Genomic DNA, 25,457 nt, shown 5'->3' with positions numbered 1-25,457 from the left:
CTAAAAATGCTTAAGTGTAAAGAGTAGGGTTTAAATAAGAAATAAACATCAAGGTCTGTCATGATTAAGCTACATTCTAAAAAAGCACCCACAGATTACAATAGGGTGATATGACTTTCATTTTTAAGTTGAATGAGAACTGCATATACTGTTTTTACTCTTAAACACAAGTGGTTTATACCATATCAGGGCTGCTAGCCCCAAGAAAGAGATGAACATAGAATGGATGGCCTTATTCAACTTCAGTATTATTTCTGCAGTAATGTGTATAAAATCCAACCACTGCTTGGGCAACCTTAGGAGAAAGCAAGCCTAAGAGATGAAGACCTTTACACCTTTTAATTATACTGCTACCTTATAAAAATATGAGGTTCAACATTTGTTTCCCTAAAAGCAAAGCACAAAACAGTCTTCAGTACAGTAACCTAGCTGATAGTTAAGATGTGTTTAAAATGTATGCAGGACCTTTAAGACTAGAACACGTCAAGGAGTTTTTCTGAATTATGTATATTCAAATGATGGTGTTATAATTCAAGCTGAACAACAACAACAATAAAATCTTGATAAGACAGGAAATGGGAGAAATAAAAACTGGTTTCTGAACCAAATGTGTACCATCTCACAGTAGAGTGAATTACTGGGAAACGTAGGCATGGAGTAGATAAGCTCCCTGTGAAGAAAACTGCATACAGGAATTCAAAAGAATTACAGCACACACTCTGTTTTTTTTTGTTTTTTGAATACATAGGCTCAAAAAACTGTTTCATCAGGGTTTTTTTATAGTGCATCTTTTTAAGATAAATTCTCATTTTTCATTCCAGAAAATATAAGAAACAGTTTGCAAGAATTCATGCAAACATGTTTCTCTAAGGCCATGAACTGGTTTGCTAAGTTGCATTGTTTTATTCAAGTAACAAGCCCTTCTAGAATAAGGGGTCTCTAAAGGAAGCCAATCACCTTCAACTCCAGGGCCTGCACACTTGTAAGGATCTCTCACTCTGAAAGCCAAAAGGTAGCATGCTCATTTGAGCATTAGCAATATGGTTTCTATTTACATTTTAAAAAATCTAATGCATGTTAAGTTTTTCTGGCAGATTCTTTCTGTATGTTACAAAACGAAAAAGCAAAAGCTTAGAGTAAGAATCCTTTTTTCTTAGAAAGGTCAAACAGATACTTCTTGACATCATGTCCTTTACACAATGGCATACTGTTCATATAAAAGGTCTCTTATCCTATAAAAATCTTGACAAAGGCAGCCTTCTAATCCAATGCGTCCAGTTTCCGTCTAGAAACCAAGTAAAAAAAATAAGTTATTTACCAGACTTTCTATCCATTAATATGCAGACATAATAACCAAAATATATTAACTAGATTGCTCTATGACTGATTAGGAAATGGACTGCTCTGATTCACAGAATATGGATATAATATTCAGGTCATGAATTTTACATAGACACATAAATGTCACAGGATTCAAATAATAAAAATTTACAATAAAATTATATATCACATCTTTGAGAGTCACTTTTAAAAGTCGTCAAGGTCATCACTATAAATGTGATGTCTTCACTATAAATTACTGATCTCCAGTTTGTAAAATTAATTCAATCAAGAATTACAGAATTCAAAATAACTAAACATCAGGAGCATTTGTTCAATTCAGCCCTTCTTAAAAACGCACTTACTCTACGGACTGCTACTTGATTGTTGCAAACGAGTACACCTCCTACGAACTCAGCTTGGATCCCCTCCCTTAAAAGAACTTGTTTGAAGTCCGACAGTCTTGGTTCATTCATAAAAACTGACTGATGTCCAGGAACCTTAGATAAGGTTAAAGGGGAAAGAAGAACTTCAAATAAAACACCAGACACACAGTTGTACTGAATAAAGTGAAATAACACATGATCTCTAAGATATTTCCTATTATCCCCTGAATTCCTTTGACAGATCATTTCAAGACTGTCAATCACATTCCAAGTTGTTAGTCTGAATTTTACCTCATTATTTTACATTACGAAGCCCTTCACATTTTCTGAATGTTTCACAATCAATTTTATTAGTCGTGCCTCATAATAACAGAATGCCATTTGATAATGTTATGCTCTTCACTCCCCCATTTGCCTAAGGGGGTCAACTAGAGTGCGAGTAGGCAGAACTGAACAAAAAAATTCATTTTCCAGATCCCAGTCCTTTGTATACAGTTCAGAGGATAATTCTCCCCTGATCCCACTTCCACTTTCCTTCCTCCCTCACAGTGAATGCGTGGGTTTTAGAATCAGAAAGGCAAGCGGTTCAACCTAATGCCGCTGCTTTGAATATATTCTCTAGCCATAGAGGACATATGCTCTGAAGTTGCTTTGAAGAGTGCCAGCTTTAGCACAGAGAGAAGAAAGTTCCTAATTCCTCCCCACAATTTTGTTGTACTTGAAGGGAATCCAATGACAGGCCGTCTCTCCATTCTTTATTGCATAGAAGGGCCAAAGACATCACTTGACAATCGTGTCAGACTCTCATAATATAGTTTTAATACTGCTGTAAGTTAATTACCTGAAAGCTCTGCCAGGTAACTAGCCATCTCTTGAGAACATGTAAATAAAATACTAGACTAAAACTGTACCTATAGGAAATAAATGATTTCTAACTGTATCAAAACCAAAAGTGGTTAAGTTGAATCAATAACACACAAAAATGGAGTACAAGAGTATGACATTCTTAGAAAATTATAAATCTCCTGGCTGGAAGCAGGTAGATGACCCTCACAATCATCAAACTTAAGATTTAAAAATCCATACTGAAAAACAAATCATGAAACAATTATGTATCTTATAAGATCTGCTAAAGGTTTCCTTACTATCGTTATCATTCTCTAGCCATAGAGGACATACGCACGCACACTGAGACATATCTTGAGTAATTTTTTTTTAACTCCAAAATGAGCCTATATATGACATATTTTAAATGGTTAAGAACATTTAAAAAAACATTCAAAGGATGACAAATTAAAGGAGAGAGAGAAGCAGCACATGCTTTTTACCTCATGAGGTGGTAAGGGTTCCAAAGTAGGAATGATCTCACTTTCTTCACCTGTTTCTTTCTCATCGTCTCCAAACAGACTTTTCATGGCCTTCTGCTGTGCTATAACGCTAGAATCTGAAGGAGCGTCCACTTGCATTTCTGAGTCTTCTCCATCATCCTTTAGTTCTCCTTCTTCTAAAATAACTCCTGTGTCCACTTTGGAAACTCTCATGTCTAAGACACCATCTATCCAAGCTAATTCAGCATCTTTTGCCTTACAAAACTGAAGGGAGCTGACAAGTGAATCTTTTAATCTCACCTAGATATGATGCAAAGGGGAGGGAGAGAAATAATGCCCAAAGAGTATAACTTAACAATTAAATATGATCTATTATTATTTTCTAACTCTAGTACTGTGTATTAAAATTTGAAAATCTTTCACTCATCTGATCTTCACTGTAACTGGTAATGACCTAATGGCCTGTAAAATCATAGGGCCCCTGTCTACTTTCTTAAGGTTCTTAACCTTGACTGTACATTGGGACCACACGGGCATTTTTTTTTTAACATTAATGCCAGGGTCGCACCTCCAGTGATTCTAATATAACTGGTGAGACTAAGGCCAGAACACTGAGCCCCCTGACTCCCCCAAAGCTCTCCAGATGTGTAGCCGGGGTGGAGAACCACTGCTCAGTCTCATCCCCTAGGACCTGATGCTACTTCAGGAGTACTGAATGGCTTAGGGTTTCCTCAATATACCACGCAGTTTACCACCTCCATATTCCTGCAACGCTGCTTCCTCTTGTTCTGCCCAGAATGACGCTGCTGCCTGGCGAATTCCAATCCATTTTTTCCAAACAAATACAGACACCACTCTTGCCTTACCTGATACCATCTCCCACTACCAGATATGAGTTAATCAAGCCTTCCTCTGTGCCATTCCTGTTTTCTATACCTGTCTCCATTTTTTTTCAATTAGGAATAGAACCTTAACATTTGTGAATTTTTAGAAAACTTCTGAATTCCTAAACACTCCCCATTCCCCTCACCTCTATACTTTCACAAATGTTGTTCCCTCTGCCTGGAACACTTTTTCTCCCTCTCTTTACCACTCTATATACCACGCTGACAACCCATCTAAATAGCCGTCGGGATTCAGCCTAGTTATCCCTTCCTCTGGGAAATTGTTTCTAAACCTCCCAAATTTGGGTTGGAATCTCCCTCTTTATACTCTCATAGCATCCTGTACTTCCTCTATCAGAGGTATAACAGTATGATAAATGCTATTTCCTTGTTACAAGCCCCACAGACTATAAAATCTGCTAGGACAAGGGACCACATTTATTTCACTTACCACTGTATTCCTAATCTATCTGTCCTAATGTGCAACAAAAAGCACTTATTTCTATGTGGCTCAAATGCCAGCATACTTACCTGGTAGATATGAGTTTCACTAGTGGCATCGACTGTTTCATGTAGCTTTGGCATGTACACTTTAATATCTTTCCCACCAAACCCACGGCAGCACTCTGCAAGATCCTGACTGGCCTCTGGTGGTCCATGGACAATGATCAACTGTCGCGGTTTCATCTGATTGATGATTTTTTTAATGGAATCCCCATCAGAGCGTCCTTCATAGTCTATGTAAGTAACCCTGGCTCTGTAATTACATGATTATTCAAGCTTACTTCTCTGGTAAGTTAATTCTAAAATTAGGTTTTTAATGGCTTTTATCATCAGGAAAGAAATGTATCAATATGTAGAATGAGGATTTGAGGAATACACGTGTTATATTGTTAATATGTATTATTGAGCTCTTAGCCATACCCAAGAATGTATACTAGATGATACCACTAGACAAAAAGCCACTTTGCTCTCTGATAACTTTAAAAAATATATTCCCAAATGATCATTTACTGGTGTTAACTGCACTAAATAGAGAAAAAAAGGTTCACAATTTTTTAAGGCACAGTGGTTATTTTTAGGCACAGTGGTTATTTTTAAGACACAGTCGTTTTTTTTTTTTTTTTTTTTTGCGTTACGCGGGCCTCTCACTGTTGTGGCCTCTCCCATTGCGGAGCACAGGCTCCGGACGCGCAGGCTCAGCGGCCATGGCTCACGGGCCCAGCTGCTCTGCGGCATGTGGGATCTTCCCGGACCGGGGCACGAACCCATGTCCCCTGCATCGGCAGGCGGACTCTCAACAACTGCGCCACTAGGGAAGCCCAACACAGTGGTATTTTTAAGACACTGTGGTATTTTTAAGATGTTAATGCACTCGCAGAGATGTTTGAGTCAAGGAGTTTATTTTATTAAACAAGGGTTTAGAAAAATTAAACTTGGAATTATACTAGCTCACCTGCTACTAGACTAACTAGAAAGACCAGAAAATGTTTTTTCACAAACATGTACAATCTAAAGTTTAACCTCCCCCTCACCACCAATTCATTTTGGCATTCAAATATCATTAATGAAGGGAAAAAAACACCATACCTCACAAGAAGAAAAAAATTACATTTTAAAGGCACAAACTTACTAGAGGATATTCAGAAATCTCACTTTTGAAACAATGTAAATTATGTGACTCAAGCGCTTGAAATTTTACCTCCTAATCTATGCTCAAAATGCAACAAGAGCACTTACTTTATTTCTATAGATTCTGTTGTAGAAATACACTTAGTAGGAACATCAGATAAATCCTGATCCATGGGTTCATCTCCATTTGTCAGGCCAGACTCTAATTTGCTTTTTTCTTCTTCAGTAGCTTGAAGTTCTGGCACTAAGAAATCCTCTGGTCTAAATAAAAAGTCTCTAATTAGAAGCAGTAACAAGCAAGCCAATATTATTTAATACATACAACTAATTAGTAGATGGCATAATTTTTAGACTCCTCACATATATCAAGATTCAAATACACATTTAATCCAAAGTCAGTGAAACTTCCCAATATCAATTATCAGATGACTGCATATATTACGTTCTTCATGACCATCAAGGAGTACACTTTAAAACACACCATGTGGGTGAGTGAAAAGGCCCTACCTACACACGTCATTAGAAGACGTTAGTGGCTATCGTAAGTATTCTTGCAACCTGGCCCTGCATTTGTTTCAGTAATTCTTTTTCTCAATTTCTGTGGTTTCTCTTGTCAATTTCCAGTCCTTATAAATCTCAGATATCCTTTAGTTTCTTTAAGACACCCACATTATTCCTTCCCTGTCCGATGAAAGCAGAGGACTCTCCATTTTTGCACATTACAGAGAAACCTGAGATACAAAATCATTAGCTCCCTCAAAAGCCTTCATCTTTATTTCAACAAACTACTAGCACAACTATTTTCCAATATCAGAGAGAGTTCTACATTAAAATTAAAAAGCAAACTTTTTTTAATGTTCTCTCTAATCTCTATATTTACCATGCCCTACCCCCAAATCCCCTCACACTCCTGAGAATCGAGGCCTCTGTCACCCAACATCTAGATTGCTGCAGGAGCCCAATATCTCCAACTGTAATCCACATAACAACTGTAGTAGCAACCACTTAAAGTGCATTTACTATGAGTCAGGTTCTATGCTAAGTGCCTTAAAAAGAATAACCTCATTGTATTCTTACCCCCATTTTTCAGATAAGAAAATTGAAGCTAAAGAGCACTGTCCATATGATAAACAGATTGGCCATTAATTAAGTGAAATGGTAAGCAAACTCACCGATACGGTTTAGTTTGTTAGTTTTTCTCCCTACTATTTTAGAGGGCCAAGTAAACAGTAGAATTTTCCTGATTAAATTCAAGGATGACCTAAGACCATATGCTCAAGATATTTACAAAGAAAGTAAAAGAGAGGGAACTAACTGTGTTGCGGTGGCAAGGGAGAGACAGGAAAGTTTTCCAGTGGTTTGTGAGGCCAGATTCAGCAGCCTGAAAGCTTGGGATGGGAAGGTAGAACCAGGCTGAAGGAAGAACATGGGTAAAGGCATGACATGAAAAAGCTGAGCAGGGGGAAACTGAGAGAAGGCTGGAACCACCAGAGTGGAGAACACACACTGCTGTAAGAGAAATATAGAGAAATATAATAGAAAAGTAGGGAGAAACCAAACTGTGAAAGACAGAGTGCATTATGCTAAAAGGCAGTTGACATTTACTGATCTTTATTCAGGATAGTAGTGTTTTCAAATCTGTGATTAGAATGTGTGATTTCAGTTGTTTTTCTAATAGTGGGTATAGATTTGGTAGATTTTCTATGGTTCCACTCACACTATCTCCTATTCCTCTTGTAACTAAAATATGTGTGCAACACTACTTGAGACATAAGCCATTTCCCCAACTTAACATAACCTCAGCCATCAAAAGTTCTTCCTATCATATGGTTTTCTCCAATGCACATCCCTTACCTCTTTTTAAGTGGGGAGGGCATGAAAGAGTCTTGATCATCGTTTTAAACATTTCACATACCTAAGTAATAAAACTACCAGTTTTCCTTTATTATTAACTCTCTATATGTTCCTCAACCTTTCTATTTTTACATTTCAAACTACAAGCTGAGATACTCAGAAACTAAGTACATGATGACCAGAAAGACCAAATTCTTTGAGCTAAAATGACAATAAAGTTACTACCTCCAACCTGTAAGAAAGAAAAACTTGTTTTGCTCACATACTTGATAATTTCTCCATATTCATCCCATTTAATTCTTTCTTCTGGGGCAGGAAACATAGGATAAGACTTTTTAGCCTGTTTGAAGAAACTTCCTTTACGACTACCTTCACCTTTCATCATCAGGTCATGCTTAGTCTTATGAGCTGATGGCTGGTCAATATCTTCCTCAACGTCACTCTCATCACTGGAATCTATGTCTGCCCTAAGGGAGTTTGGGAAAAGATAGGTCATAAAGTCCCCAAAAGACTTTTAATTAATATTTATAAAATTATTAATGAATTAACATTCACTATTAATTCAATGATAATGATAATATTATTGGATTGATATTTTGTAAAATACAGCATTAACTGCCAGTTAATAAATACATATTAACATTAGCACTGAAAGGATTTAGTATTCTAGCACCACTGGAAAGATGTAATAAAAGTAATAAAGTCAAAAGAAAATTTAAATATTTTCAATTAAACGTTTTTGTCTAGAAATAAGTTATCAAATTACTTATATAAACTCCTAATCTGTCTGAAAACAACTTACTCTTTTGACTGTTCAAGTTTTTTAGCAGCTTCTTTCTTTAGTTTCTCTTTTTCCAAGTATTCTTCAAGTTCTTTCCCTTCAAGTTTCACACGTTTCCTCAACTACAGAAAAATAGCAGATGAAAGGAAATATCAATATTAGGGGGTTAAGGCAGTGGGGTGTGAGATACATCACATCTCTAAATTGATTCATCATCTTTAAACTAAATTTTCCTCTGAAATTATTTAAGTTTCCATTATGTGCAATTACAGATCCTATTTAGATTAGTACTAAAATTGAGCTGTCACATTTCCAGGATGGGTTTAATTTAAATCAAACTGGATAAAAATCACCAATCAGGCAAAGAAAATACAGAGAAGTATTTTTATAATTTGGTGTAGGTGAGACCTACACATGACATAAAACCCAAAAGAAAACGTGAATAAATATGGTGACAGGGGAAAAAAAAAACTGACATTTTAAATCTCATGAAATTTAAAGAAACTGAGAAAATTATTTGCAGCACTATTTGACTATCAGAAGCTACTCTGTCCTAAGAGCTCTTCCAAATCAGTTAAGAAAAAGATCAAAAACGTCAAAATGATATACAAGCAATTTATAAAATAAGAAAAATAACTAATAGCCAAAAAAAGATATATAACTTTACTAATGATTTTTGAAAAAAATTTAAATGTAATACCATCTTTTAATTTATGAAATTGGCAATGCTAATTACTAATGGGGAAAGGGTACTTTCATCCGCTCTGGAAAATTAGTGCAACTATGTTAGAAGGCAGTTTGTCAACATCTAAAACTAAAAATGTGCTTGTCGTTTAACACAGCATTTCTACTTCTAGGAATTTATCCTACTGAAACGATCACACAAACATGAAGAAAAGAAGTACATGGCAGCAATGTTTGTAATAGTAAAAAACTGGACATAACTTTAAAATCCATCAACATGGAATGATTAAATCAGTCGTTCCCAAACTTTTTGATCTCTTTTAGCCTCTTAAAAATTTATGGCAGCAATGTTTGTAATAGTAAAAAACTGGACATAACTTTAAAATCCATCAACATGGAATGATTAAATCAGTCGTTCCCAAACTTTTTGATCTCTTTTAGCCTCTTAAAAATTTCTGAGGGCTTCCCTGGTGGCGCAGTGGTTGAGAATCTGCCTGCCAATGCAGGGGACACGGGTTCGAGCCCTGGTCTGGGAAGATCCCACATGCCGCGGAGCAACTAGGCCCGTGAGCCACAACTACTGAGCCTGCGCGAGTCTGTGCTCCGCAACAAGAGAGGCCGCGATAGTGAGAGGCGTGCACCCCCATGAAGAGTGGCCTCCACTTGCTGCAACTACAGAAAGCCCTCGCACAGAAACGAAGACCCAACACAGCCAAAAAAAAGAAAAAAAATTACTGAGAACCTCAAAGAATTTTGGGGTTTTGTGGGTTATATTTATTAATATTTACCATATCAGAAATTAAAACTGAGAGATTTTTAAAATATTTATCTGTTCATTAAAAAGTAATAAAACCATTCATTACATGTTAACATTAACATCATTTTTTACAAAAGATAATTATAGTTTCCAAAGCAAAAAAAATTAGTAAGATGTATGGCATTGTTTTACATTTCTGCAAGTCTCTTTAATATCTAGCTCAATAGAAGACAGCTGGATTCTCACATCTGCTTCTGCATTCAATCTCTTGCAATATATTGTTTTGGCTAAAGTATATGAAGAAAATCCAGCCTCACACAGATGAATAGTTGGAAAAAATTTTTAAATAGCCTTTTCATGAATATTCTTATTTGATATTACATTAAAACTCAGAAAGTGGTAGTTTCTTAAAGGTTAGTTGTAGTGTGGAATCTGTAACCATACCGATAACTTCTGTACTCTGTTACTAAAATTTACTGATTTATCTTACACTTTGACTGGATCTTTTATTTGTACATTATTTTGCAACTTCATGCAGTAGTTATGTGGAAAATACTAGTTCACTAAGTTACACAGATCTTACCAATATTGACAGTATTTTTAAAAATCACACTTGCAAATATCACCACCAATCTCATCAGAAAAGTCTTTTAAGTTGTCAGTCTCACAGTGACGGGCGTAAGTTTTCCAAAATTCTAATTTTCACTTGAAAGTTTCAATTTTATCAGATTGAGGCAAAAATGCTATCAATTGTTTTCCTTAGATCCACAAGCTCAATTATTTATTTTTGGGAAAATATTTGCCAAATAGCCAAGTCTGAATAACTATGTCATTACTTCAAGTAAAACCAGTGTTTCAGGGAAAAAAAAGTGGCTAGTTTAACTCAACAACTCAAACAATTACACAAGTGGTTTTCTTCAGGACAAACATCATATTTCAGTATGCAACACAAGTGCTTTTGTATATTTCACATCTTGGCACTCAGATTATTAAAAAAACCTTTTTACTAAAAGGATTTAATTAAGTTAGTAACTCTTACTGCTTCATCAAGGACATTCTTAAGTGAAACTGACTTTTTTGAACTACAAGTGTGTGGTAATGAAAAATGCAGTGATTAATACAGTTTGGTGCCACTGCCCTGATTTATGCTAAGGGTAGCACTTTACCCACCATTGCTTTCACTCGTCAATATAAATGTAGACACAGTAAAAGGCAAATAACATCTTAATATTATCATGAAAAACAGTCTGTGGACTCCATGAAAGCATCTCAGATAGTCCCCAGGGGTCCTTACACCATACTTTTGGGAACCACTGGATTAAATAATCAAAGTACGTATACATAATATATTATTAAAGAATTATTAAAAAGAATTCATTCACTTATTCAAAAACATTTGAAAGTTTATTAATACCAAGTATTAAATACAGTAAATCTGTACCTACTTTCACTGTTCAAAAAATGTGGATAATTTGGCCACATTTCTTTTTTTAAAAAAATCATATAGATATTTGTATGTAAAAAGAAAAAGAAATCTAGAACATATATGCTTCAAAAATGTCGTCATGACAACTAAATGCAATGTGTAATCCTGGATGGGATTCCGAACAAAAAAGGAAAGGGCTGGGCTTCCCTGGTGGCGCAGTGCTTGAGAGTCCGTCTGCCGATGCAGGGGACACGGGTTCGTGCCCCGGTCCAGAAAGATCCCCCACATGCCGCGGAGCGGCTAGGCCCGTGAGCCATGGCCGCTGAGCCTGCGCGTCCGGAGCCTGTGCTCCGCAACGGGAGAGGCCACAACAGTGAGAGGCCCGCATACCGCAAAAAAAAAGACAAAAAAAGGAAAGGATAATTATAAAGGACATTGTTGGAGCATTCACCAAAAGTCAAGTGGAGTCAGTGGATGAAATGGTAGTATCATATCGGCGCTTATTTCCTTATTTCAATGGATGTATTATACAACAGTTTTGCAGGAGAGTCCTTGTTTCTAGGTAATACACACTGCTGTGTTTAGAGGTAATGATGGAATACCTGCAGCTTACTTTCAAAAAAATACCTAATATTTTTATTTTACAAAAAAATATCTAATATTTTATATCTAATAATGTGTCTATATGTATAAAAAGAAGTCATAAGGCAAATCCAGTAAAATGTTGACAACTGGGAAATCTGGGTATACTATTTTTTATAACTTTTCTGTTAACATTGAAATTATTTTAAAATAAAAAGCAACAAAAAAAATTAAACCAAAATCAAGTGTTTCTACTATATAGGATGAAAGAGTGATTTACATGTTACACCTGGCATCCCACATTTGCTTACTTGGAAATAAGTTCAATTTAGAAAAGTGTCATTATTTTCCTGTAGTACACACTCTCAGCAATTTACATAGATCTCTATCTTAACCACAAATAAACTCTGACAGAACATTTACCTCATGATTTAGTTTATGCCTGTTGCTATAATAAATTTTACTCTCCATCTTATTTTTCATTTAAGGTATCTAAAGTTAATGACTATATTCAAAAACAGATTTCTAGGGCTTCCCTGGTGGCGCAGTGGTTGAGAGTCCGCCTGCCAGGGCAGGGGACATGTGTTCGTGCCCCAGTCCGGGAAGATCCCACATGCCGCGGAGCAGCTGGGCCCGTAAGCCATGGCCGCTGAGCCTGCGCGTCCGGAGCCTGTGCTCCGCAAAGGGAGAGGCCACAACAGTGAGAGGCTGCGTAATGCAAAAAAAAAAAAAAAAACAGATTTCTAGAATAGTCAAGCCTAAGATGTTTTTCTCCCTAGTCCTTCACTGTATTACCTCCAAGTTATTCCTTTTTCCTAATCAAATTTACTCCAATTCATTAATCCTTATTCATTTACTGTTTTTGCTCTTCTTAAATGAGTAAGATTTGACTCTAGAGAATGATAAATGTAGATGAAAAAATACCATACATAGTAAACTCTTATCTAACATGATAAGAAATCTGGTTTATTGCCTATTCACCTATTTGGTCATTCATGAATTCAACCAACACATTTACTGAGGACCTTCAATGTACCAAGCACTGTTCTGGGTGCTAGGGATATAAAAAAACAAGATCCCTTTCTCATGGAACTTGTATTCTAGTTGGTAGTAGGAAAAGGAAGACAACAAACAAAGGAAAATATCAGATAGTAATGGGAGCTAGGAAAAATAAAGTAATGTGATGGGTTGGCAACTAACTGAGTAGTAGACTGGTAGTCAGAGAAGCCCTACCTGAGGAGGTGACCTTTAAACTGAGACTTGAATGAAAAGGAGTGACCAAGTGCAAAGCTGGGAAGAACATCAGAGGCAGGAGACCCTGATGCAGTGAAGCAGTGCAGAGCATAAAGAAAATAGAATGAGATATGGTCAGAAAAGTGGGTGGAGATCAGATCAGTGGGATCTTGAAAGCCCATGTAAGGAGTGTGAATTTTATTCAAAGAGTAGAAGGAAGCCACCTGAGGGTTTAAGCAAGGGAATGACATGAAATGATGAATTTTTAAAAGATGCCTTTGGGAGTTGTTCAATGGGTACAGAACTTTTTGCAAGATGAAAAGTTCTAGACATCTACTGTACACCAATGTTCATATAGTTAACACTGCTGTGCTGGACCCTTAAAAATGGTTCAGATGGTAAATTTAATGTTGTGTGGCTTTACCACAATAAAATGAGAGACAGAGACAGAGTGAAAGGGAAAGATATGTCTTTGGCCGCTATGAGAAGAAAGGATTAAGGGAGTATAAAAGTAAAAACAGCGAAACCAATTAGAAAACCACTGCACAGTCCAGGCAACACCACTTAGCATGGGCTAGGATGACTGGGAGTGGAGATGGAGAAAAGTAGACAGATTTAGGATATATTTGGAGGTTGAGTCAATAGGACTTGCTCCTGGATTGGATATGGGTAGTGAGAGAAAAGTTAAGGAACTGAAAATAAATTTTAATAATCTGTGCATTAGAAGCCTGGATAGTGGTTACCCTTGGAAGGATAGGGAGGATCAGAAAGGGGGCATCTGGGGTACTGGTAATAGTCTGTTTCTTGATCTGGGTATAAGCTAGACAGGTGTGTTCAATTTGTGAAAATTCATCACGCTGTACACTTACAATATGCAAACTTCTCAGTATATATTACACTTCAATGAACATTTTTAAAATTTCTGTATTTGGGGCTTGAATAAATATGTGGAAAGCACTGCTAGTCCATGACATGAGGAAGACTCAGAGAAGAACAAGTTTGGGAGCAGAGGAGGAATAGTAAAAATTATTTTGGATGTCACCAAGTAGAGGGAGAAGGTGATAGATAATAGAGAGAAAAAAAATAACTACAGAAGAAATACCCCTAACAAGGTGAGAGGGCAAAGAACCCTAGACATATGGGGCTTCCCTGGTGGCGCAGTGGTTGGGAGTCCGCCTGCCAATGCAGGGGACATGGGTTTGAGCCCTGGTCTGGGAGGATCCCACATGCCACAGAGCAACTATGCCCATGCGCCACAACTACCAAGCCTGCGCTCTAGAGCCCGCGAGCCACAACTACTGAGCCCATACGCCACAACTGCTGAAGCCCACGCGCCTAGAGCCTGTGCCCCGCAAGAGAGAAGCCACCGCGATGAGAAGCCCACGCACCGCAACAAAAAGCAGCCCCCGCTGACCGCAACTAGAGAAAGCCTGTGCACAGCAATGAAGACCCAACATAGCCAGAAGATGGAACAATGATGATTAGCACAAGTGGTGAGGTTCATGAATTGAAAGTCTCAATGGGACCAAAGAATTGTTGGCATGAGAGTACTAGAGAAAGTCAGCTATGAGACCAGAGTGGGATGCTTGAGGGAGAGATCTAGAGATCATAACGAGGTTAAAGGTATGACCATGGGAGTGGATAGCATGATCATGGGAAGGGATGGCTGAGGTGGAGTGGAGGAAAAGATCATTAAGAAATAAGGTGTCAAGGAACTGCGAGGGACAAAAACTGGATAAATCATACATATGGATGCTAAAGTCATCAAGAATAGAGTCCTGAGTATGAGTGGACTGGAAGACTGTGAACCAGGGTCTAAAGTCACCGATGAACAACAGAGAATGACCAAGAGATGAGTGTCTGAAACAAGGAGGGGTCAGTGTATTTTCAAGTCTGACAGCATGAACTACAGAGGGAAGAGAAATGGCTTGAAAGCTGCAACACAGAACAAGGATACCTACCCCGCCCAAAGTACACGAAGCATGAAAGAGAAGGCTACAGGAAAAAGAAATCATTAGGAAATAGCCAGATTTCAATTACAGGAAGGATGTGAAAGGAATTTTTCAAAGAGTGAATAAGAATACAGCATATATGCATACTCTCTGGGTATGGTTCCAGAGGGCACCATGGAAGGGTTCAATACTGAGAGTTTCCAATTAAGGAGCTCTGAAATATGTGCTATTAAAGACCTCTCTACTGTTAGTCAGATAAAAATCCTGAAACAACTTCAAGTTTTATTTTGGGTCACTGTTATAAACATCTTGTATAATGTACCCCCCAAACAATTTTAAGATAAGGTTCATGGACTTCCATGGCAGGCCAGTGGTTAAGACTCCGTGCTTCCATGGCAAGGGGCATGGGTTCAATCCCTGGTCAGGGAACTAAGATTTCACACGCCACACAGTGCGGCCAAAAAAGAAAAAAGATAAAGTTCACATACAAGCACTTACCTCTATTTCTGTAATTTTTTCAGAAGGATTATCAATTAGGAAACGTGCTAAAGTCCCAGGAGTAGTTCTGTAAGTTAGAATGATCGAGTTTTTAGGGTCCTGGCACCACTGAATAAAGAGATCCCTTGAAAATCCACATTCCAGGTCGGGCTGGCTGGCAAGTACCACTTTAGGGCTAGGTACTCGAGCCAAGTCAGAAAGACCATGACATAGAGAGAGATGACGAAACTGAAATGGATTATTTCTTTTGTCTTCAAAACATCTCATCAATTTATCACTCATCCATTCTACCTAATATTGGGGGAAAAGGTGACAATAATTAGAAAATACTGTATTATAACCTCAATGTATCCTACAATAGTCAAGGAGTTCAAATTCCATCTTGTTTAAAGTCTTTTTTCCACCAATGGCTGCTTATATTTGTACCATGTTAATAAGCAGCTTATTGTCTGTCTCTATTCCCCATCAGATCTTCCCAGACCAGTGTTCATCCCCAGAAATCTAATTTTGCATTATGTTTCAGTTATAAGTCACCTTAAATCTTATTCAGAAGGTGGTATATAAGCTCTAAATGAATATCTTACCCCAGACATTGCTACTTCAAGAGAAAGAGCTTATCCAAAAGGAAGAGAAAAACAGATTCTAACAATTATATTCTATGAAGTAGGTTCTACTTTTGCCGTCATTTTACAGATTGTGATACTAAGCATTAGAGAACCAAGTTGCCCAGTCTGTAAAAATGGGGACAAAAACAGAACCTACTTCATAGGATATATAAGGATTAAATGAAAATAATACACAAAGTGTACAGAACAGTAAGTGGTTGATTTTTAGTTTTTATCATCATCATAATCATTACCAACATTATTATCATCAACCCCAAGAGAAAAAGAAAATCCAAAGGGCAATTAACACATTGCTTTCCATAAGCCCTATCTCTGTAGCAAACATCTTTATTACAAATGATAACATGAAAACAAACCTGGGACTTAGAAAACTCCACCACATTATAACTGACATTATTTAGGAGTGCCAATGAGTAAACACCCAATCCTGCATCTTTAGTTCTCCAAATTTGATCAAGGAGTTGAGCAAGTTCCAAAACTCTGCCTGCAGTGTCCACTGCTATTAACACATTTCCATCACCTCGAAGTGTTTCCAGGACATTTGCTAGAAAACAAGAATGTAAAATCCTTATAGAACATAACAATACTTTGCTATAAAATTAAAGATAACTTTATCTCCATGTTTTTACTATGAAGACTATAGTTTATAAGAATGCCATTAACTCTCAATTTTTTTTTCCATTGAAAAATTATAAATCGGTGGTTTCGAACCCTTTCCCCCATAGTATACATAGAAAATGACATTTGTATAGTATAGTGGGGAAATTGGGTGAATAGGGCAAATGCAATCAGCCTTTGGTTTCCAGGTCACTCTGGTCTTACCTGCCTACCTCAATGAACTTCATTATAAAACATAATTCCCAAATTTATACACACACATTTATAGTTTAGATTAATACATACATGTTTTGTATGTATGTGTGCCTGTAGAATAAAAGATAAATAATATTCCCTCTTCCAATGAAAGACTTTCTAGATGAAGATCTGCTTGGAAATATTTAGTCAAATCAACCTCTAGCAAAAACAAACAAACAACAAAAAAATACCAAGAATTAAAAATTTCTTAAAAGTTAGAGTAACACAGTATATAAGACATACTTTTTAAGTAGGAAAATGAAGGCACTGGTATCAAACATGTTGAAAGTGGAATCCAATTTTCCCTGTTGAATTCCCATGCAGCTTACAAAAAAAGAATGTAAGGTAATAGGGCTCAAGCCAAAGCACAAGCAACCAGGGATGGCCGAGATACATCTCTTTAGAATCAAGACTACTAGATTAGAGCATAAGACACCCAAACACCAAAATCAGCAGACTATTTGCACCCTCATTTACCTCCTTTATTCATTTTTCTTTTAGAGTGTAAATGTTTTTCTAGTAGATTTATACGAGATCTTTATATATTTTGATGTTTCCTAGACATATACCAGTGAGAGCTAGCTATGTGCTGAATGGCAGGAAGAAACCAATCTTTATACCTATACCACAGAAGTTAAATTCAAACCAATTAAAGCATCTTTTTGTAAAAATATTGATATGGTCACATAATATTTTTTTCAAAACTACTAGAGTTAGCCAATCTTGTATGACAAGAAAAATGTCAAACAGAACAGAATAAACAGTAATTCATACTACCATGCACTTCCACAGCTTGGTACAATGGACAGTATGCAATACATACTCAGAAGTTGCTCGTCTCTTTGTTTTCTCCTGGGCTGCACATACGTAGCATTAAATGAATCTGTGATAAGTAGAGAGGGTCTGCTTAGCATTTCCAGGGAACATCCATTTAAGTGGCTATAACGAAGTTGAAGAAGAGGAATACTTTATATCATCTCAAATAAACAATAGCTTTTCTTACCTAAAAAATAACTTCTTTTATAAGGTTTTTTCCTTTTCTAACTATAAAAGTATACATGTTCCTTGATAAGAAAATCTGGTAAATTCAAAAAAGGAAAATTAAGCTCTTCCAGAGTACCATCACTCAAAAGATAATCGAGGGCTTCCCTGGTGGCGCAGTGGTTGAGAGTCCGCCTGCCGATGCTGGGGACACGGGTTCGTGCCCCGGTCCGGGAAGATCCCACATGCCACGGAGCGGCTAGGCCCGTGAGCCATGGCCACTGAGCCTGCGTGTCCGGAGCCTGTGCTCCATAACGGGAGAGGCCACAACAGTGAGAGGCCCGCGTACCGCAAAAAAAAAAAAAAAAAAGATAATCGATATAATATTTTGGGGTACATCTTCTAAGTACATAAATAAATTTTTCTATGCGTATATAGGTATATGTGTTTTACAAAGGTGATATCCCATGTATATGATTATATACTCAGTTCTATATCCTAGTTTTCTCCCATGACATTAAAATAATTTTCTAAATCTGATTTTTAACAATTATAAAAGCTTTCTGTTGTGTTTATACAATATTTATTTGGTCATTTCCCTTTATTGATATTTAGGTTACTTTTTTTATGCCATTATAAATAATCTGTCAAAGAAAATTTTGCAAAAAGCTTCAATTGCATTTCTAGTTGTTTCTTTAGGACACATTCCTAGAAATGTATTTACTAGAATATATGATATTGCTAAATGGCTTTCCAGAAAGGCTTAACCTTTTTCAGAAAGCTCTCCCTTTTCCAGAAACGTTCAAACAGAAAGAATGACCAACTCACTAAATATTTCCCAGAAGAATACTACCATTTAAAAACAATTTTAACAGTATTTAATTTAAAAAATCATTATCATTTAAATTTTCTCTTTTTTGACTTTATAACTTTTGTCCATTTTGCAACTGGTATCTTTTTGATTGATTAATACCTGGTCTTATAAATAAGTCTTTGCTCAACTTGATGTAAATATTTTCCCTCGTTTATAGGTCTTTAATTTAGTTTGTTTCAGACATTTTAAACCTGTATGTAATCAAATCTAGCAGTCTTCCTTTGCAACTTGGTCCACTGCCTCTCTGCTTACAAAGTCTTTTCCAAATCAAGAGATCAGACTCACCAATACTGTTTCATTTTCTATTTAAATTCTAATCCAACTGAAATTTATTTCATTATGCGGTAAAAAAAAAAAAAAAACACAAACCAAGTTTTTTCCCAAAATGTTTGAATACCATTTACTCAAATACCCATCTTTCCTCATTAACCTGTGATTACAAGAGCCTAAAATTCAACTTATTAGTCTTAAATATTTCTTAATAAGATACAAAAGATCTTGAGGATACTGTAATCTAATATAGAATAGCTATGTACGTGATGTACAGCAATTACAAAAGAAGCCAAAACAACTTTATAGAAATGCTATAAGTACAAAATGAAGTTTTAAAATTAAACTACTGTGTCCCATTTTAAAGGGAGTCTGACTTTAAATATAGTTATATTAGATGGTATTAATGACTTTATCAAAAACAAAAAAAACTCCACCTGCAAAGTTCCTCTAAATAGCAGGTCAAGAACATATATAATTTGTTGTACAAAAATTAATCTCCTTTGCAACCTCTCCAGAGTTATCTGTTTTATAGAGTGGATATTTGCATTTAAATTTCAAAACAATGTCTTTTATCTCATATCAAACTTTTTCCCTTACAATGCAAATAACTCTGAAAACATTCACTGTTTGGTGTTTTTAAATTGCTCTAGATTTCTAGTTAAAAAAATAACTTTGGGGCTTCCCTGGTGGCGCAGTGCTTGAGAGTCCGCCTGCCGATGCAGGAGACACGGGTTCGTGCCCCGTTTCGGGAAGATCCCACATGCCGCGGAGCGGCTGGGCCCGTGAGCCATGGCCACTGAGCCTGCGCGTCCGGAGCCTGTGCTCCGCAAATGGGAGAGGCCACAACAGTGAGAGGCCCGCATAACGCAAGGAAAAAAAAAAAAAAACTTTGTTTCTAATTTTCCCTCCGAAGAATGAAATAATACGAACTGCATTTCCATTAGCTTTTTGTCTTGATATACCTACATCTCCCTCTTGTGGTTGAAGTCAACTGCATAAACAATTTCTTCTTCTCCATCTTTGACTATTTTCCATATTGTTCCACCTATCATATGACCAGCTGGCAGAGGTGTGATAGACAAGCCATGTCCTTTACCTATGTCAACAAGATAATGACAGTACTCAGATTTCTTTTTACAACCCTAAAGAAAGGTTATTTATCTTTAGCTATTTTTAGATAGGTAACATATGCAATGATACAAAACTCAAAAGTAAAAAGGCATACAGTGAAATGCAAGTCTCACCCGCCTGTCCCCCAGCTACCCCATACGTTCATGCAGGCACTCTTGTCATTTTATTATATATTCTTGCAGATATATTTGTGCTGATAAATAGAAGGCTAGAGATTGCCATTACTATTTAATAACTTAGCATGAACTAATAAATTTTAATATTTCTATTGTGTACATAATTATCAAGTGTTTCCATCTTCGCTAACCTCTAAATTGACAATTCTTATCTCATTATGGTAAAGAATGTATCGTATAGAAAACAAGTACAAGCAAAACTGTTAAGACCATTGTTACTTCCTGGCTAATCTTCAGCATCCATTTTGTGCCATTTTTTCATATTTATGGGTTCAAATTTATGAAAATGTTTTAATATAATTCTCTCTACAGATGAAAAATATATACTTAATATATGACTTCCTGACCTCATTAAATGACAATTTTCTTTTAATGTTAAATTCTAGAATTCAGGCATGTTCTACTCTGTGCTGCCACATAACTTCATTTACTTTAATCACTACATATAGTCATCTGAGCTACTCAACCTACATCTGATCTACTGTCCTCAACCTAACTGTGAGCTCTTAGGAAGAGAATCTGGCCACATTTACCTTTGTGCACTATATACAGTAAACACTAAATAAGTGTTTCCCAAATTAAATGTGAAAAGGCCTGAGCTGTTACATTTTGTTAGAATATAGTCTGGAATATTTTAAAATTCAAACGACTTAGGGGAATTTCACAGTTCCCTATGAAAAAATGCTGATTTTTTATTCTTCAGACAATAGTGCCTATAATTTTTATGACAAATTCCCCTCATACTTTTCAGTAGTTTAAAACACCATTAGTCCAATTATTTGCTACTGGAAACATGTTTTACCTTTCAAATTCACAATCTGAGAGAATTTTAACTGCTGTATTTTATCAAAGGCTGCATCCACATCATCTAGTGTAAAGAGTGTAAAATCTTCTGTATTGTGTCGGGACTAAAAGAACAACACAAATAAAAGGTTAAAAATGCTCACTGCAGGAGTGTTAAAATTTTTTTTTAATTGCTTAAATTACCTGATAAAGATCATACATGAACATCTGCCCCATTTTATAAACAGGAATGGTTGCATAGATAGCACAGTTCAGACCCAACTTTCCGACAGCATAGGGAAGGGCGCCAAGATGGAGAGGATCGGGGTGAGACAACAGTACTGCATCAATCTGGTGAACATGCCTAGAACACAATAAAAATGACTATTTCTCAGTCTTGTTCCCAAGGGTAAAGGCAGGATATTCAAAATTAATTTGCCAGTTCTGATTCCTCTCAGTACTCTGAATCGAAGACTATGCTGGGGTAAAAGAGAAAAACTAAGAGCTAAAATTATGTTACCTATGAATTTCAATTATTACTACCCCTGTCCTACATAGAGATCAAAACTATGGTATAAGTTGCACATAAATATATAGTGTCTAGACACATTTTTTAAAAAAAAGGAAAAAGAAAGGGAAACAGTAGACACCACACATAAGCTGACTTCAAGTGGCTACCTTGTATGCTATTAATTTAAGTTCAAGAACTCAGCTTAGAATTTAAGAAATTGTAAAGGAAAGGATATTTAAAAGGCCACATATTTATTATGGATTTTTGTCTCAGCTTTTTAGCACGGTGACTGACAGTATATTCATGATAGTAAAACTTCAATTAGTCAATGAATAATATGTTCTCATCAACAAAAAAATAAAAAAAATTTTTGCTACAAGTTCTAAGTGTTTTAAATGTTTAAGTCCTGGTTCCTTCCATAATTAGTACAATACTGCTAACGTAACTAAATTTTTCTTTGATAGATTAGTATACTTTTGTATCTCACGGTCTTTATTCTAAGCACCAGTTCTCAAATTGAATCAAAAGATAACAGGAATTGCATCAAAAGATAATAGAAAATAAGCTAATGTGATTTGACTGAAGAACTTTTACAAGGAAGGTTTTTCCTCTCTTCAAATTCTTATAAATTTAATCTTACTCTTTTTCTAAAATTAGGGTGCAAAAATTTCTACTGAGTTCCATCGGGCAAGGAACAATTAACTTAATATTTTGCTGAATTTCAATAAACACAGCTTGAGTCAATCAAAACTACACAAATAAAAACAGTCAGTATTTGGCTCTTCAGCATAAGTAAAACTAAATATTTTACTATCAACTAAATTAGAGCAAAAAAGCAAATACTGTGTAACATCAAAATGGTATAACAGCATAAAAAAGAGAAGTTGGTTTACTAAAAGTGTGGAAATATTAACAGTAACTTACTTCCTCAGGGAATCTATAATATCCATAGAAAAGTGCTCATCCCAGCCACAGTCCAATAAAAATCTAAACTCATCGACTTGGAGAAGATAGCAAAGAGCAGACTCTTCCTGGACCCCAGAAAGGGTAGTTAATTTGATAATAGATGTCATTTTTTCGGTCCAATAACAACAATCCAAAAGGTTCTTTCAATAGAAATAAAAACATAGTTAAACATAAAAGTCATTTCAAAGACCTATTTCCATCATTGCTAAGCGTAAAGGTACAAACATAATCTTACACACTCCTGTTTACAGAGAGTCCTTCAGTGGCTCCCCAGTGTGGTTTAATGAAAAGTAGTAGATTTTGGAATCAGGCAGACCCGTATTTGAATCTACTCCTATGTGGTTCTGGGCAAGTTAATTAACTTTTCCTCACTTATGTATCCTAGTCTATAAATCATGAGTATTAATATATACATAAGAAGGATGTTGGAAGATTTCAAATAATGTGTAAATTACCTAGAATGGGCGCTACTGAGTTCCTCAATAAATAAATGTATACTAAATTAGTGAACTTATTCTTCACGGTAAATTTGTTCCTCCTTTACTTTGCTCTGTGATGGCAGTAATTACATTGCATTACAGTTATTAGTTTATGGGTCTTTCTCTACCAGTAGACCAGTGGTCCTTAAATAAAGGGACGCCCCCGCCGAGAATCTGATAAAGGGCTATGGCCGTTTCCTTCCCCCCCCCCCCGCCCGCCCCGTCCTTACAAAAAGACGAAAAGGCCCATACACATGTAAAAATTCATGTATTTTTCAGGGAGTTTAATGTTAAGAACTCTTGCACTGGAATGTGAACAACTGAAAAACAGAGGTAGTACCTTACGTTTCTAATTTCTAAAAGAGAGTCTGACACATAGTAGGTGCTCAACACATACTTGATAGAATATAGTCAGGACGCCTACTACGTATTTCAAGAAGATACAACATGAACACATGTATTGGAATTTAGGACCTAGAATTTGTGTGCTATTAAACAGATGTTATTAAAAACATTGATTAGCAAAGTACAACTCCACAGCAACATTTCAGATCTTAGCTTTAGCCTTTCCTGGCTAACTACGCAAGTAAGAGAGGTCACTGCATATCTCACGATCCCTCACCATCTGCCCAAGGTCATCTCAACAAACTGAGGTAAACTGCCCACCTTTCTTAACAGGCTGTCAGGGGGCTAATCCTGCCATATCTCCCATCCTTGTTTACCTCGGTCACAGCCAAACATCCAAGACTGCTAGGTTATCCATAATCACTGATGTGTACATCTAATTGGACCCAATCAACTACCTCTTCTCCCTCCGAAATCCTTTCAGTATGCCCTCTGGAACTACTGCACTAACCTGGAACTTCAACCTCTTCTCTGAACATTCTCCTCACCTGTAAATCTTCACAGAAACCTAGTTTCTCCTGCAGGCTTCTCAAGAGGCCTTTTTTCCTCTTGTACTCCCTGACCTCCGAAGCAGGAAGGATGTGCTCCTTCCTCCTCACTGCAGCTTCCAACCTGTCTTCTCCTTCCTCCTCAAAATACTCCAGTCCCATTGAAGGTCATGCTGCCCAGCCAGCTCACTGTGAGCCTTTCCTATTCTTCCTTACTGCTGGCATCTATTAATCTGACCTCACTCACTGAGGACTTTAGTTCCTGACTCAGTCTTCCTCTGAGTAGCTTCAATACTGACCTCTTAGTTCCTTGACTTTCTCAACTCCAATAATCTTCATTTCACTTCGGCTACCCACCACCACAGTCACAACCATGACCTTATCATGACCAATAAGCTGTAGCACTTTCAAAATATCACCTTCAACTATCTCCCTCTCTCACTCCCACCTTCCTTACTCTAGAATTCCCACTGCAAAAATCCTTTAGCCTCACTGGTATCTCTAATCCACTGACTACTTTTTCACTGTCCATGACCCCCTCCTGTCTCCACTCATGTCTTACCATTGATCAGCGATCCATCATGATTATTTTGCAACTACTCTCAAGTATCCTGCTGCTCTAATCCTTCTTTGTACGAGCCTGGCAAAATCCCAACCCTCATTGACTCCAATCACTCACTTTGTCTATTCCAGCAGCTCAATGTTGCCAGAAGGGGGGAAAAAAAAACAATCACAAAACTATGCTATTTGCTCTTCAAATTCATGGCCAAAGATCTCAAACAGGCACTATGTCCTACCTATCAATCTGATTTTTCTTAGTAGGTTGACTTTCCATCTCTGAGACCATGATTTCACATCTCCTCTTCTCTGCTCAAGTATCACGCACCCTTCTCTCCGCCCTACTCTCTGTTGATTATCTCACCTCATTCCTCAATTATAAAATAAAAGTAATCAGACAGTGACCCCTCATTTTCCAAATACCCTGTTAACCTATCTGCATGTATACTGTCGTGTCTCCTGTCATAAGGAACAAATAGCTCAGCTCTCATCCAAGGCCAATCCCCTGTATGTGCTCTGAATCCCACTCTCGTTTCTCTTCTAAAGTTAACTTCTTCAGTCATTCCCTCCTCCTGTATCATCAACGTATCCCTGATGTAGCATTCCTATTAGCATACAAAGATACTCTAGAATTTCGCAGCTTAAAAGAACCCTCTCTTAATTCTCCAATCCCCTGCAACTGCTTCATCATTTCTACACTCCCCTTTCACAGCAAAAATGTGTCTCCACTTTCTCACCTCCCAGTCACACTACTAAATCTGACGTCTTTCTCTACCCTATCACTGCAAGAGCTTTCATCAAGGTCACTGACAAACCTCTACACAACTGAAGCCAACAGACGTTTCTGTGGTCCCAAATTACTGGAAATCGTAGCAGCAATCAACAAAATGAACGGCTCCATCCTCCCAGAAACACCTTCCTCTTCTCCTCTGTCAGCCCTCTCCTGGTTTTCTTTATATCTAACTGGCCATTCCTCACTCTCCTTAGTTAACACGTCTTTCTCCCCTCAACCTCTAAGTGAGGCAGTGCTTTTC

General features: G+C 36.9%; 1 protein-coding gene across 1 annotated transcript in view; it reads right to left on the bottom strand.

The window, feature by feature from the left end:
• Positions 1–230: 230 nt before the first annotated feature.
• Positions 231–25,457, bottom strand: part of CPSF2 (cleavage and polyadenylation specific factor 2) — a 30,968-nt gene continuing 5,741 nt past the window's right edge. Inside the window, exons 3-16 of the mRNA XM_007454715.1 lie at positions 22,452–22,633; positions 21,221–21,380; positions 21,036–21,141; positions 19,893–20,022; positions 17,622–17,737; positions 16,300–16,487; positions 15,318–15,608; positions 8,207–8,307; positions 7,671–7,871; positions 5,659–5,811; positions 4,450–4,675; positions 3,035–3,334; positions 1,686–1,820; positions 231–1,285 (exon numbers count right to left, since the gene is read on the bottom strand). Coding sequence (XP_007454777.1) covers positions 1,193–1,285; positions 1,686–1,820; positions 3,035–3,334; positions 4,450–4,675; positions 5,659–5,811; positions 7,671–7,871; positions 8,207–8,307; positions 15,318–15,608; positions 16,300–16,487; positions 17,622–17,737; positions 19,893–20,022; positions 21,036–21,141; positions 21,221–21,380; positions 22,452–22,600 — 2,349 coding nt within the window. The 5' untranslated portion in view covers positions 22,601–22,633 and the 3' untranslated portion in view covers positions 231–1,192. The remainder of the gene's footprint in view (positions 1,286–1,685; positions 1,821–3,034; positions 3,335–4,449; positions 4,676–5,658; positions 5,812–7,670; positions 7,872–8,206; positions 8,308–15,317; positions 15,609–16,299; positions 16,488–17,621; positions 17,738–19,892; positions 20,023–21,035; positions 21,142–21,220; positions 21,381–22,451; positions 22,634–25,457) is intronic.

Source organism: Lipotes vexillifer, unplaced genomic scaffold, assembly GCF_000442215.2.
Source record: "Lipotes vexillifer unplaced genomic scaffold, Lipotes_vexillifer_v1.1 scaffold1126, whole genome shotgun sequence".
Classification (NCBI taxonomy): Eukaryota; Metazoa; Chordata; class Mammalia; order Artiodactyla; family Lipotidae; genus Lipotes; species Lipotes vexillifer.
Note: the sequence above shows the minus strand (reverse complement) of the source record. Positions and strands in the feature narration are given on the sequence as shown.